This window comes from Epinephelus fuscoguttatus, linkage group LG9, assembly GCF_011397635.1.
Source record: "Epinephelus fuscoguttatus linkage group LG9, E.fuscoguttatus.final_Chr_v1".
NCBI classification, from domain to species: Eukaryota; Metazoa; Chordata; class Actinopteri; order Perciformes; family Serranidae; genus Epinephelus; species Epinephelus fuscoguttatus.
This window is the reverse complement of record NC_064760.1, coordinates 22,264,054-22,278,783: the sequence shown is the minus strand read 5'-3', so window position 1 is coordinate 22,278,783 and position 14,730 is coordinate 22,264,054. Positions and strand designations below refer to the sequence as shown.

The 14,730-nt window shown below is 42.0% G+C and overlaps 1 protein-coding gene across 3 annotated transcripts in view; it reads left to right on the top strand.

Moving 5' to 3' along the window:
* The window catches only part of LOC125895007 (neuronal acetylcholine receptor subunit alpha-7-like), a 71,201-nt gene that overhangs the window by 21,016 nt on the left and 35,455 nt on the right, over nucleotides 1-14,730 (top strand). For all 3 annotated transcript variants that reach the window (XM_049586777.1, XM_049586776.1, XM_049586775.1), the window contains one exon: nucleotides 9,592-9,731. In XM_049586777.1, coding sequence (XP_049442734.1) covers nucleotides 9,592-9,731 — 140 coding nt within the window. The remainder of the gene's footprint in view (nucleotides 1-9,591; nucleotides 9,732-14,730) is intronic.

The window sequence follows — 14,730 nt, the reverse complement described above, 5'->3', positions numbered from 1 at the left end:
TAACCAGTTGTAAACTCCTTGTAGTTGCTTTAAAGGTATACTATGAAGGCATTGTTGGTTACCGGTTGTAAAGAGTATCTCCAGGGAAGGTAAAGGCCAACCCCAGCTTTGTTCGCTTTTACCTCATGATATTTGCGTGTTTTCTGCGCTGTGTCCACCATTTTTATTTCTTTTTGATGCATGCTGGTTGCAGATGGTTGCTACCTTTTATACAGTCCAGTTCAAACATTGCAAATTCGATTTACAAGTGTTATCTTTAAATCTGCTTCATAACACAAGGTTCACCTAAAAGCTTTTTCAGGAGCTTTCGAACACGCCTCACTGTCTTTCTCAGTGTGTTGAATTTACTCTATTGTCATCTGAAGCATAAAAGTTCCTTTGAAACAGTAGGTTTACTAAAACTCTTAAGTCAAGGTCCACTTTCCACAGGCAGCGTTCATCGTTTGACTTCATCAAGATGAAGTTTAAAGCTCTGGAAAAAGCTAGAAGGTTGACTTCAATCTGGTTGAGAATAAATCAAATTAACTTTAATTTATAAGTGTGCAATACAAAGCTTAAAAGCATCTGGATCTCTGACGTAGTTTCTTCTTAACAAACACGGTTAATGGTGGTATACGCAGTCTTGAATACAGTAGCAAACTTCAGCAGTCTTCTTCTCCTCTTCACATCTTTCACATTCGTACAGAGCTGCCATGTGTCTGAAATCTGATTTTCCTCTTACCTTGCACACACTATGGAAATGTTTTCTTTTGGCTGATGCTGAGCAAAATTATCCTTTGTCTCTGTTCATGGCTGCAGCTGTCCCATCCTGACTCAGAAGTCGCCATTTTTGTCAGTATCAATTTTTCAAACCATCCCTCTGTCCTGATGGTTGTCAATTCTTAATGTGTTTCTTGTGGTCACATACAAACAGTGGGTCTCTTTCCAAAAACAAAACACCCACAATCTTATTTCTGTCCCTGGTATTTTAAAGGCTCTAAAACTTTACGTCAGGGGGCTGGAACCCTTTATTAGTTTGGACTGATTGAAAGGCAGGGTGACATATTCTTGGACCAGTTCTCGCACCACCACAGCGCACAAAACAAAAAGCCTAAAGATATACAGAGCAAATTTACATTTCTACGCGTCTCACATTTTTCATTTCCTCTCCGTTCTCCTTCACAATAATCTGCGAGATTGCTCTCACGTCCAATATTATTCTAATAAATGTTGATGATGAGGAAGCACACTCAAAAAGAAAATTGGCTTGGTCTCAAAGGAGACCTTGTGACTCTGTGAAATGCATTAATATTTTGTGGGCTTTTGCAAGCTGACATAGAAAGTCCCCTTGGGTGCTGATGCCCTCAAGGTCCCCGAGGTGCCCAGAAACAGTCTGGCTCTGCTTATAAGCCAGAACTAATTTCATATGCAGACATCCTGGAGCTCAGGGGCAACATCGCTATGCTCCTGTAGATCAGTGAGGTTAGGTTAACATGCATACATCAGTGTAAACAGGGAGAAACACAAACACACACATGCAGAGCGATGTCAGAGCAATATATAACCTGTGTCTGAGGGACGTTTGTGTTAAATTAAATTGAGCATAGAGGAGATAAACAAAGGTAACATTGTGATCTTGAAATTAAAAGGCAGTTCCTGTATCTTAGTGGTTGTGAGACTGTGAGAATATGGCACCCTAGATGGCCGCAATGAATTCTGAAAGCTCATTTTCTCCTTCAAATTATACAATTCCCTTTTGTACGACATAACAAATGGCAATTACATTGAAAAATGTACTTGCTTTTACTAATTCCTTTTTTTAATAATAGAAAAATAACATTTTTGTCTGGTTCAGCTGATCACTGTCGATGCAGCGCTGAAGGACTGTTCTCTCCCTGCTCTCTCTGGCTGGTTAGCTTCAGCTAACACAGCAAAACGTGATCTCATCAAATTTTGCCAACTTATGACCCTCAGCAGAGGTTAACATCCAACACCGACACCAAAACAGCTCATCTCTGTTGTTAAACCTGTTAATAACCGTTGGGTAATGTTAGCCGTGTGATGCTGACAGTTCAGGCATTCGCTTTCATTCACATCAGTAGCTCATTCACAGCTGTGTGACTATGAGCTGACTGGTAACAATCAATCATATACAGGCAGGTGAGCTTTTCTCATGTTTTGACAGCTCCAAAGTGTCTGCCTTGGTGATGATTTTATTCTGTTTCCCATTTTATAAGAGGTGTCAGGTTATTTAGGGCTGCCGGTGTCCATAGACTTTATATGCCTCCACACTGGCAACAGCCATGACCAGGGATATTATGTTTTTGGGTTGGCTGTCCTTCCATTCGTCCTTCCCATTCTTGTGAGCGCAATATCTTAAGCCTTGATGGAATTTCTTTCAATGTGGCACAAATGTCCATTGGACTGAAAGATGAACTGATCAGAATTTGGTGGTCAAATGTCAAGGTCACTTGACATCAAAACACGTTTTTTGCTATAGCTCAGGAAAACATACATTAAAGGGAAATTTCAGTTTATTTCAACCTGTCTCCTATTGTCCTAAATTTGTTTCAAGTGACTAGTGACATAGAAATAATAGTTAGCATGTTAGCCGTTAGCCTAGATACAGCCGGGGCGCATAGTAGCATCAGACCTGTTTAAAACGTAAGTGAACGGGCAACCTTCAAGTGCAAAGTTAGTCCACTAAACAAGCTTTTTTCCACAGAGACCGCCTCATATCGTTAGGATAAATGTCAGAGAACATATAGAAAACAACATGTAAACGTGTTGTCTTACCTTACCGGTGTGGTGCCATGCTTGTTTACAATTTAGCTCTGCTTTCCACATGTCAGGAACAGAAGCGAGACATTTGGTTGGATGCGGAGTTGGTGACACTAATCTTGGGTGCCCACACTGAAACTGTGATTGTTTAGATCTTCTCTGCTGCCAGGTTGAAGATGTGTGTGAAGCATCCACGTTTTAGAATTCATAGATTCTTTGCAGCAGCAGTCGTCCTTGAAGCATTGTTAACTTGACTGGTTTGCAGAGGCATACAATTCTAGTTATTTATTGTTGCTCATTGTTGTCCGAGTTTTGTCTCTTTTCTGGTTAATTCTAGCGAGGCTGTACTGATTGATAATCAGCTGCATGTACAGTAGCTACTTTTACTTGAGTACAATATTCTAGTACTCTCTGGAGTCAAAAACAAACATTAACATTAGGGAATTGTGTCAAACATGTCTTGAGTTGGTAATGTCATGCAGCTTTGTGTTTTTTAGCCACAAGGTCTTTAATCTGGCATTTCACCAGACATTTGGGAACAGTGACAAAGTAGCTCAGTCCATAGGGACTTGGGTTGGGAACCAGAGGGTCGCCTGTTCAAGTCCCCGTCCGTGGACTGGTGGCTGGAGAGGTCACAGTTCACCTCCTGGGCACTGCCGAGGTGCCCCTGAACCCCCCCCCCCCCATGGGCAGCCCACTCTGATATCTCTCCACTTTGTGCATTTATAGGTCCAGTTTGTGCATGTGTGTGTTCGGACCTGTGTGTAATTGACAACAGAGTGAAAAATTGAATTTAATAAAGTATATAAAATTTAAAAAAAATTAATTAAAAATACAAAATGGTAGCTAATATTAGCGAGCTAGGAGTTACATGTACATGTTGAAATATAAACAACAGTCTCGACGAAATATAAAAAAAAAACAGTAATCCTCAGGTACACTTTCTCACCCAGCGGAAAACAAGAGGCTAATCCTTTAAAGCCCAGTTCAGACCAAAGATTCACGACGAGACAAATTGAAACATGCCCCTACCTGCAACGCTCCGTTCTGCAACCTGCCGGTTCACACCAATGCAACTAGATGAGACAGTTTGTCATCTCTATGCAACAACTCTCTGTACCTCCTGTTCTGATTTGCAACCTTTTAGGCTCATTTTGTGGCTGAATATAATTTGTAGCTTCTTACAATATGAAGTAGGATAATGATAGTGAGATACTGGCTACAGTTGTGTTTGTAGTGGTGATGAAATGGCAAAAAACATAAGCATCAGATGGGCTGTACTCATAATAAATATGCCACTATAATATAAGTAACCAGTGCCAATTAATCAGTTAATGAGAATGGGTGTGTGTGTGTGTGTGTGTATGTGTGAGGGGGCATAAGCACATACAGCGAGCAGCAGCAGCGACCTACCGTCCAACACCGGCACACTGTGAGGACGGAAAGACTGCCGCAGCAAGCGAACACACCGTCTGCTGTCATTTTGACTTGTCCAGCGGACTTCACTACAAGCTGATTGGCTGTAGAAACAGGTGAAGTGATTTACAGTCTAAAACCAGCCGCCGGCGATTTGACTAACTGAGTTGCAGGTGACACGGCTTGAGTCGAGGTCAGACCTACCAGCTCACGCTGCTGCAGCTCTTCTCGTCACAAATCATTGGTCTGAACTGAGCTTAACACTGCTTTGATACCAAGTCTTGGACCCGACCACACATAAAACAGTTGTAGTCCTTTATGCTCTTGTATGCTCTCATGGCTCATGGTGTAGTTGGAGGGCTGAAGGATGAGGTCATTTGTAATGATGAATGGGTCCACACCAGACAAAGCAGTCAAGTTAGGAAAAAATGCTTTACTTGGTTTTGTGTGGATCACATCCAATGTATCTGACAATATCACTGTGTGCCGGTTCAGCCAGTCTTTTTATGTAGGCACTTTCCTCTATTTCCAATTGACGCAGTATATTCATTTATAATTTCCTGCCCTCCACCTCAATCTTGCACGTCATAATAGTCAAGTAATTGCAAACTAGTTATTGGCTTAGATATATTTGAAACAAAGGTTATATTTGTTTAAAAATAAAGTCCTCTTGACAGTTCACCTCTCCATCGTGCTCTTAAAATAACAGGTCAAGGCTGGTGAGCAGGAAGATAAAGGATGCTGAACAAACGACAAATCTTCCAGCTCCCCCTGCTCCCTCTACCCCCCACTCTCATTCCCTCCCTCTGCTGGAGTTTGTTTGATGAGGCCTCTCGCTGGGTTTGGGAAATTATGTCTTCTTGCCAGCTTCTCATATCAACTTCATTAGTGAGATGATGTAAAAAAAGAAAACCCAACAAACTAATGGATGTATCCCTTCATCCCCGGTGTATGCCGCACACGTTTGTTTGTGAATTAAAGTTGGCAGGGTTTTATTGTATTTGATTATTTAATTTCTTCCAAACATGGTTTTATGAGACAAGCAGCAGCAGAGACTGAGCTTTCAATTCTTCTTCACTGACTTTATTAGTTTTGTTATGTTTGTTTGGACTTCAGTACACCATACCACAGTAATAAAGCACACAGGAGGCACACAGGGGGGAGGCTGGCAGGATAGCAGCTGTAGATGAGGCTGTAGTTAAATTTGAATGCACGTGTGTATGGAGATTACATTGTGCATAGATGGACAGATTTATGACTTTGTGGTGACGTGTATTGATTTACTGGGATTGCGTTGTTGTCTTTGCAGAAGCCATCAGCCATTAGAGTGCTTGCCTGGGTGTCCAAACAAACATGTTCACAGACAGAAAAACAATATGGTGTGAATGTGTGCAGGAACGCCATGTATCTGTCAATCCAGCTGCCACATAAGGCACTGGACGATGACTAGACGGATCCATGAAAAGAGAGGATACGGTCTGATGTATTAATCCGTCTGTGTGGCTCCACAGGAGCAGCGGAAGGGATTCTGCTGTGCAGAGCAGCTTCTCGTAGCTCCTCTGTCTCTGACCTCAGGCTCAGTCCTGCCATAACTCTCCTCATTACAGCCTTAATGGGCCAATCAACAGCGTGCCAGGCCAAAGGCACACGCCTCTCCTCTTCACGGCTTTACAGGGCTGCAGAGCTCTCTTTCCTCCTCCTCTCTAATCCTCTCTCCTTATTTCTCATCCACTCTACATGTCTGTCTCTGATATTCCTTTTTCTCTCTTTTTCTGTTTCACTTCCTTCCACCTTTTCCCAGTGTATCTGTATATGCAGGAGTCATTATACTGACAGTGCACAGGGGTGACCTCTTGAGCATATTTTGTATCAATGACAGGTTGTGCATGTACTGAGTGTGTTTGCTTGCTTATGTGTATCTACTCCCATGCCTCTGACACACATGCACGTGCTTCTTTTCAAATTTCAGTTCTGTCATTTAAGAAAATAATCCATCTTGTTGGCACTACAAAGCCCTTTCAAACCTTGGATGGTGTAGCAAAATGCATGGTCATTAAGCTCAAAAGATGGATGTTAATCTCAATTGATGAAGGGAGCTAGTGCATATCTATACCATAAAACAGACTATATTTTTACTGCAGGCCTTAATGATCAGTTATATTCTTGAATAAATGGGAGTATGCAGACACATCAAACCAACGAGGGCAGGTGCTGAGCCAAAAGTGGGCAGATATTAAAATGAATAAATAGCTCACACACTGCAGGGCTCCATTGTTTGCTTATCTATCACACCAAGGTGGTGACGTTTCAAACACAACTGCCCTTAATCAGACTAAAATGTAGACTACTTTAGACTATGGTCCAGACTACTTTAGTCTGATGAAGAGTGGTTGCGCTCAAACGTCGCCCACCGTGGTGTAATAAATAAGTGGTCATTGGAGCCCTGCAGTTTGTGAGCTATTTATTTTGATGTTTGACGTGTCGACCAATATTCAATACCAGTCTGAAAAATATTGTTTCTGGATTGATTACACATGTGCAATTCTTGAGATATAACCATAGACTGTATAAAAGAAGTGGACGTAGCCACCGTGACACCACCCATTGGTTTATGGACTACAGTTTTGAAGGCTTGAGTTTGGTATTTTGGCCGTAGCCATCTTGTTTTTTTTTTTGTTTGTTTTGTTGTTGTTTTTTTTAGCTAAAAGTGACCATATGTAGATGAAAGGTTGGAGCTGTGGAGGAGCAAGGGGTGGATCTTACTGAGAACCCGAGTACACCACCATGGTAGCGTCCCATCAATCACAAAGTAGCCACGCCCCAAAGCACATCCTGCTTTATCATCTGTTTTAGTCTAAATTGGACCAGAATTCGGAAAATAAACATAATTTTGTATTGAAGGTCGAGGATTGCCCCCTAATAGTCGAGCAAACATTTGTCAATCAGAAAGGCAAGATTTCACTGGTTCCTCAGTTGCAGAAAATTAAAAAAAAAAAAAAAAAAAAAAAAGTGAAACTCTATTAGGAGCTGCGCTGGGAAATTCATTTGAAAGGACAGAGACAGGAAGTGGTCACACTCAGCAGTCAGACAGGAGTCATGTTACAAACCAATCACAGCCAACAGATATCTCTCCCTTCTTCTGTAAATATTCAGTCTGATAAATATGGAAATGTTGATCATGTTAGTGCAGGGCTACCCAGAGCTTTACATCTGTCCCACAGACGATAGGCCTGCACACTTATGAACAGTGCCTGGAAGAAGATCAGCTCTGCACTCAGGCTATATGATACTTACAGACACAACCTGCCGCCGCACTCTTGAAAGCTGGGACAAAAAAGGCACAAGAGCAGCACCCAGCGCCTGACCTCGTGTTTTCCAAGCCCTGATTTCCAGGGCTGGTACCTGTGTTTTGTCAGGCTAGTTCCTAACATGTCGGGCAGGAAATCCAAAGTGTGGGATCATTTTGAGAAGGTGAAGGACGAACCCAAGGTGATGCGTAAACTCAACTTCATTGGTCGACTACAAACATGACGTATCATCTGAAACATGGAAGTAGCTACATACCCATTAGCCACTTAGCACAATCATTACTGCTTTGCCGACAGCGTCATTAACAGGCGGCTCGCTCAGTGTGTGACGTGCACTTGTAGATAAAATATAGGCCTATATTAATGAAGGTTCATTAGTACGCTTTTGTATTTCTCTGTAATGTAGCACAGTGTTAACAATGTTAGTGATACTATTCTTTCTCACCCCTACAACTCAAACCATTGTGTTGCCCCGCCCAAAATATATCATTTAATAATTAAATTAATATCGTAAACATGCGGGCGACTAGTCGACTAATGGCCCTAAATGACTACTACTGGTCGACTAGGAAATTCTTAGTTGTGGAGAGCCCTTAAACTAGTGATTGAGACCATAAGCTCATTAGGGAAATGTTCAGTGAGAAGTAGACTTCTGTATAATCAGACTTCTTTTTGCAACGAGTGGAGAAACCCACTGCTGGCCATTAGAAAGAATGCAGGCACCTCCTCATTGGCTTCACTTTACATACTTGGAGGCAACGTCCACTTCTATCAGAGAATCTATGGATAGGACACCTCTTCACAGAGAGATGTCTGTGGTCTATGGTGTCATTTTACAGATCCACTCACTAATGGTTGGACATTTTTAATGCTCTTTGCTTTGACATTGAAGCCCCCAGTCAATAAAACGAGATCTGTGTCACATACGAAGGACAGAAAAACCAGGAGCACAAACCACTCAACTAATGATCATGAGAGGGCTGAATATGAGACTACTGCAAATGACCTGTTAACAGGAATGATTTTTGCATAAGTTTCAGCCCTACTACACAGCTGTCTTTTGTTTGGAAAATGCATTAAAGTGAGATCATTGACTCCAAGGTCATTAACAGTGTGGTCTGAGCTTGTTTGTATGTGCACGTATGTGTTTGTGTGTCCCTGTCTGCCTTTATTTTGGGACAAATGGTCAGTGTGAAGTATGTGTGGACGGTGAGGTAGAGAGGATCAATAATGGTGATGAGAGTCGGGCCAACAAACGCATCATTTTAATCACCCTGGACCTTTAGACTACACCAACACACAGTCCTGCCACTCTGTGTGTGTGTGTGTGTGTGTGTGTGTGTGTGTGTGTGTGTGTTACAGTCTGCCGATGTGTATGCCGATGTCAGCACATGTATATATACAGTATTCATTATTCATCAACACTTTCAGTTCAACAACATACCTTCATTTTATACATTGTTCATACCAAAGGCAAGTTTACAGGAAGCACTGTAGGAATCGGGGACATCTTGGCGCAATCTGAATAGGCACAATATATGGCATCTTGTTTGAAACTCCATCAGGTAAATTATAATCTGGCTGCAGGCTGGTGCCAGCAAAGGAAGGGTAAAAGGTTAGGAAGGCCATTAAAGCTACTTTCTGGATTAGAGATCAGCCTCTCTACCCAAGAAAATGTTCCAAAGTACAATTTGCAGTAAAGGGATGACCCAAGCCAAAACACTGGATGCATTTTTTAAAAACCCTGTCCTGGAATATCATTAATCCAACACAAGATTTACGTTTTAAAATGCAAAGCAAATGACATCACACACTGCGCCTGTAAATCAAGGAGTGACCTACAGGAACTGTCGTGACTGGAGGGGTTTACCTTCAACTCTGAAATACGAGGTAACTGCTCTGCTGGCGGTTACGTGTGACAAGATAATGTCAAAGATCCACTTATGCTTTATTAGAGTAACGACCTTTGAGTTGAGATTATTTTGCACACAAATCACCCAGGTCAAGAATCAACTTCCCTACTCAGATATTGGTGTTTAGTTTTGAACATTCAGCACACATGAAGATTTGTATCCAAAATAATCATCCACCAAATCATCTCTTCCAGGATCCCTGCAGGGTGAACACCAGAGGAGGCTGTACAAGGAGCTGCTCGCTAACTACAACCGGCTGGAGAGGCCTGTGGTCAATGACTCAGCAGCCATCTTGGTGGAGCTTGGCCTCACACTGCTGCAGATCATAGACGTGGTGAGAAAGGCAGCATTAATTTGTGTCATTTATGTTTGTGGCATGGTGTTTAGTGTGGGCAGTGTTGAATGTAGGAAGTAGGGACGCATAGATATGGATATTTTCAACCAACACTGTTAACTGATATTTACCTGCTTCTCATGGCTGATAACTGATGCAATAACTGATAAGTATATAACCCGCAGTTTATGTACACCCGAGGGTAAGAAAGGCAAAGATGTAGTGAAAATATGGTTATTAATACATTTAACAACAGAGTCGAGCCTTTTAAAAGCTCGGTGTTGGATGTTAGCCGCTGCTGCTAAGTAGCTCATGTTAACACTCTGGAGATGGTTCTTCAGCGCTGTGTCTAACTGTGTCAGCCGGTTGAAAATCAGACCCTTAGCGCAATCCTGTTGTCTTCCTCTGGAACTGTAAAAGACGTTCACACACAGTGTTCACATATTTGATTTTTCCACTGCAACATAACAACGTATCACTAGTGTGAAAACAGCAAACACAGGCACTACTAGCATTGACCGTTTTTGCATTATATTTAATTGTAACACCTGTATTGTGATACATATCATATCTTGCCGATATACAGCCTTATTGTGCATACAGTCAGTACGTTTACATGCACGCAGTAGTCGAGCTAAGCTCATAGCTCTGCTAATCAGTCAAGTTGGACTTCTTGTCTTGTCTGAGTATACATGCAGAAGAGAAAATCGAATTTCTGACCAACCTTTTAACAAAGTGTGTATTGAACTAGTTCCGGTTGACCCGAAGAGGAAGCTAACGGCGAATGAAGATGGCGGAGATAAATGTAGTTTCCTCGTCCGTCCAGAAGTGTTGCTGCCACGTCACCTCCTTCTTCCCCGCAAAAGAAAAAGTGGTGGATGCACAGAACGCAGTCCAACTCCAGTCAGACTAAGTGGATACATGCAGCAACAGTTCAATTCTAAATCGAATTATCTAGTTGTGTTAGTCGAGCTACTGATAGTCCAATTTCAGTCGGACTAAGCTGTTAACATGTATTTAAAAGTCCGGCTTCAGTCAGGCTAAGCCAATAACTCGATTTTTCTCAAGCTGCATGTGAACGTACTGAGTGAGAAAAGCTGTATTACATGTAGGGGGACTTTCCATGATGGCAAAGTCAAAGGTAGCTGAAAGTCCCACAGCACAGTCCTTGCAGTGTCAGGATCAGAACCACAGTGGTTCACCGGCTGGATGCAAAAAAAATATCCGAATGCTGAGCTATGATGGAGAAATACAGAGTGAAGGCTCTGAGGAAAAGTGAGAGAAAATGTGTGAAAAGGAAAAACAACACTGCAAACAGAGAAGTAATATGTGCAAAGAGAAATATAACAGTGTGTTTTCTGTGCGTGTGTTTGGTCTGGTGTGTGTATGTTTGAAGCTGTGGGCATCTGTGGAAGAGGTGACACAGCCAGCTGCAGGGTTGTGCTTATGGAACAGTGTTAAATGTTGGCAGAAGTAATGCACTTCTGCTGTTTGACTTCTGTTACATAAAGACCCTCTGGACTGGGATAATAAGAATTTGGGTCACACACACACACTGAACGCTTTGATACATTGTTCTTTAGTGTTTGACTTTCTACCTGAAAGTCTACTGGCTGCAACTTTACCCTAACTGACATGTAGTATGTCTTAATTTCGTTACAGTAACACTAAAGTTGCACTAAAGTTTTTAATCTTTACTCCTCAGGGAAAGCTGGCTGAGCATAGTTGTTCTTTTGCTGCTCCACTGAGTCGGGTTAGGGCTGTGCTCAGACCTGCAGTAGACCTGCCTGAAATAATACATGGCTAACGTTAGCACCCATGGATTGGGGCTGGAAGTGGTTGATATGTTACACAAACAGGACTCCCTGGATGTCTCGCTAGTACCCAACAACACTCCCTGACTAAAGTAGCTCCTTGCCTTGTTTTAATTCAGTGCCTTTTTCTGCCCCCCCCACCCCCCCCCCCCCACACACACACACACACACACACACACTTGTTCATGTTGTCTAGACTGCAGATAAGAGGTGTCAAGCCCTCCCCAAGGGCCACCGTCCTGACAGTGTTTTGTGTCTACCGGAGTTTGACACGCCTGACACATTCCCAATTTATGAAGATTACCATTCCTTCCTCCTTCCAGCCCATGACCCAGAAATCAATCCAGGTCTACTATCTTTAATGACTTTTCAAATTGTTAAAATTCTGCGCAGAGTAGCAGGAGGCCTCAAATGACTCTCTGACTCATTAACCACCAGGAAGGACCGAAAACCTGTGAGACACTTTGCAGGCTGCACATTTGTCAGTCAGCCCGTCCACAGAGAAGTGAAGACACTTTAGGGAAGTGTTAGCATGTTAAATTTTCTGTGTTTCATGCAGCCAGATGTCTGCTCTGATTTGTCAGAAGAGACTGATACGCAGTACTTTGTGAGCGTTCTCATCCCACAGGGCCTTGTACTTTTCACAGAGGGGCAATTTTAGGGTTGTTTGTCCTTGTTCCGGTAGTTGTTGTTGTCGCGTCTGCTTCAGAGGAGGAGAATGGAAGAATGATGTATGTTTTAATCACATTCTCTCGAGCGTCTAACTGAGACAAGTCAAGTGGACAAGTAACCTAATTTAAAGACTGTGCTTGTGCGGCCATTATACTGAAAGAAGAGGATTGGGTGGGAGCCATCTGCATATTTCCTGAGTGGTTGAGAGGATGTGGTGGGCAGTACAATGACAGAATTTTAATGTTGTCATTAACGTTTTGAGCAAGACACTAAACCAATGATGCTCAACTTACAGCCCATGGGCCAGATCTGTCGTGTGATAGGGTGCAGGGTTCTGATTCACAATGATAGTAAAGTAATTCACCCTGGGAACTTTTTATGCACTTTTAAATGTAAATGAAGTGCCAGAGTGCACAAAAAAACATAAAAATAGAGCTTGGTTATAGAGAAAAAGTTGCAGGGGAGTATCCCCCGGACCCCCCAACAGAGGTCCGGGCAAATTCTACACATGCCCCTGTGCACCTGACCTGTGTGGGGCTGCTGCCACTGGATTTGCCTCTAGGCAAAGATGAGACAACACCAAATGTTGACAGGCAATAAATTTGTTACATATAATGGTAAATATTATCAGTGTTTTTTAACTGGCCCCTAACTACCTGCCATTTTACAAAGGTGTCCCCTGGGCAATGCAAGTAGAGTGTCTCTGCTCTAAACATTAGGTGGGATTCAGACCAGCCAGGAGCTTGATGCTCATTCAGTGTTGCTGAAGGGACTAATTTTCAGTTAATCCTTTGAAACCAGGAGGGATATCACTTTTCTTGTGCTGGTTTCAGACACCTTTCGCAAATATTTAAACATTTGAACCCCAAGCTAATTGGTGCAATTTCTTTCAAAAACAACGGGAAAAAAGTGATGGGCAACTTGGTAAGAAATGTTCCACAAAGAAAAAAGCTAGAGAAAACTATATTTAGAATTATCATTATTATATGTTTAAAATGATTTTTACACAATGATGATTTTTAGGATCCTTTTCCAGGTCATTTTGTTTGTTTATTCTTAACTTTTTAACTTAAATTTTTTGGGTTATTTCCCCTTTTGACGCTCATTGCCTTTTTCCCATGTTTTTGAAAGAAACTAAGCCAATTTGCCCAGATTTCAAAGGATTAAAAAAAGTCCCCTTTGAATCCATTTAACATCTTTGTGTCTTCTCTGAGCGAATAGCTTGTGTTTTCCCTTTAGCCTGCAGACAAGCTGCTAACTTGCTGCTCATAATTAAAATGTGATGATTTTTTGAAACATCAGAATTAGAAATCAAAACTGTATTTATTTTATTCAAACACTGCCTTGTGTCAGTATGTGGGATTGATTTAATATGTATCATTAATGTATGTGCTGTGACCCAGAGGTGTGCTGGTGCGCTATAACTTTACGACTCAGTTGTCATGGAAACACCAATGTTCATTCAACTCATTTATTCATCAGCTTTAGAGTAAACAGCGTTGACTGACCAGTGCTCACATAATTCTAGGTCAGCTTCTAGGTGTTTCTAGGTCGCTTGTCCACACAGGGACGCACAGAAACACAAACTCAGGATAAAAGAAACACACAGAGAAACAGATTCATGTTGAAACAAAAGATGAAAGTCAAGAAAGAGGTGTTTGCAGGTCATTGATTAGAAGGAGCAGAAGATACAGAGCAGCTAATGCTGGGCATATACTTAAAGAGAATCAAGCTTTTGGGCCTGGTTCCTCCGTCCCAACAAAGCCCTAATTTTTTGATGATTTTCAAAATCATCTTGTGAGATTTGCCTGTGACATGAGCTAGCCTGTATTATATGTTAGTGTTTTTTTGTGCAATGTATACAATCTGATATCCTGTTGTGAGGGGGGAACCCTGAGATCAACTGAGGATCGCTGGTGGTCCTGCAGGTCTCAGAGGTCAGAATTTACTCACCTACAGCTCACATTGTAACTGTGTAGTCCATGTTCATGCCGTCTCCATGACTTTACCAATATTTTAATTTTTTTCTGTAAAAAGTTGAACAAAAACTAACGGCTAGTTCCTCCTGCTCATCACAGCCATGTTTGCCTACTCTAAAGCTCTGGTTCCCAACAGGTTCAGCCACGGGGTCCAGAATTCTCCTTAGTCATTGGGTCAAGGTCCACAGAGTGTAATATATTCAGTGTCTGACTTGCGTTTGGCCATGTCATCGAGCAAGATTGTTGTCTCTGTCAAGTAGCTGTCCATTAGTCACTCGCTCTACAGCAGGAAACTACACTTCAAACGTGCCAAAAATTCACTGTACTTAAAAATAAAGTGTGTATTTTTATACAAACTTGACACGTTCGCGAGTGACTTGCGGTCCATTCAGAATGGACCAGCAACCCACTTTTGGAGTGCGACCCGCCAGTTGGGAACCACTGCTCTGAAGTCCAGTTTGACTGCAAGATATCTGTTAGATTTCCAGTTTTGAGAGTCAGAACGCAGGTTGTGCGTGAGTGGAATCTGTTACT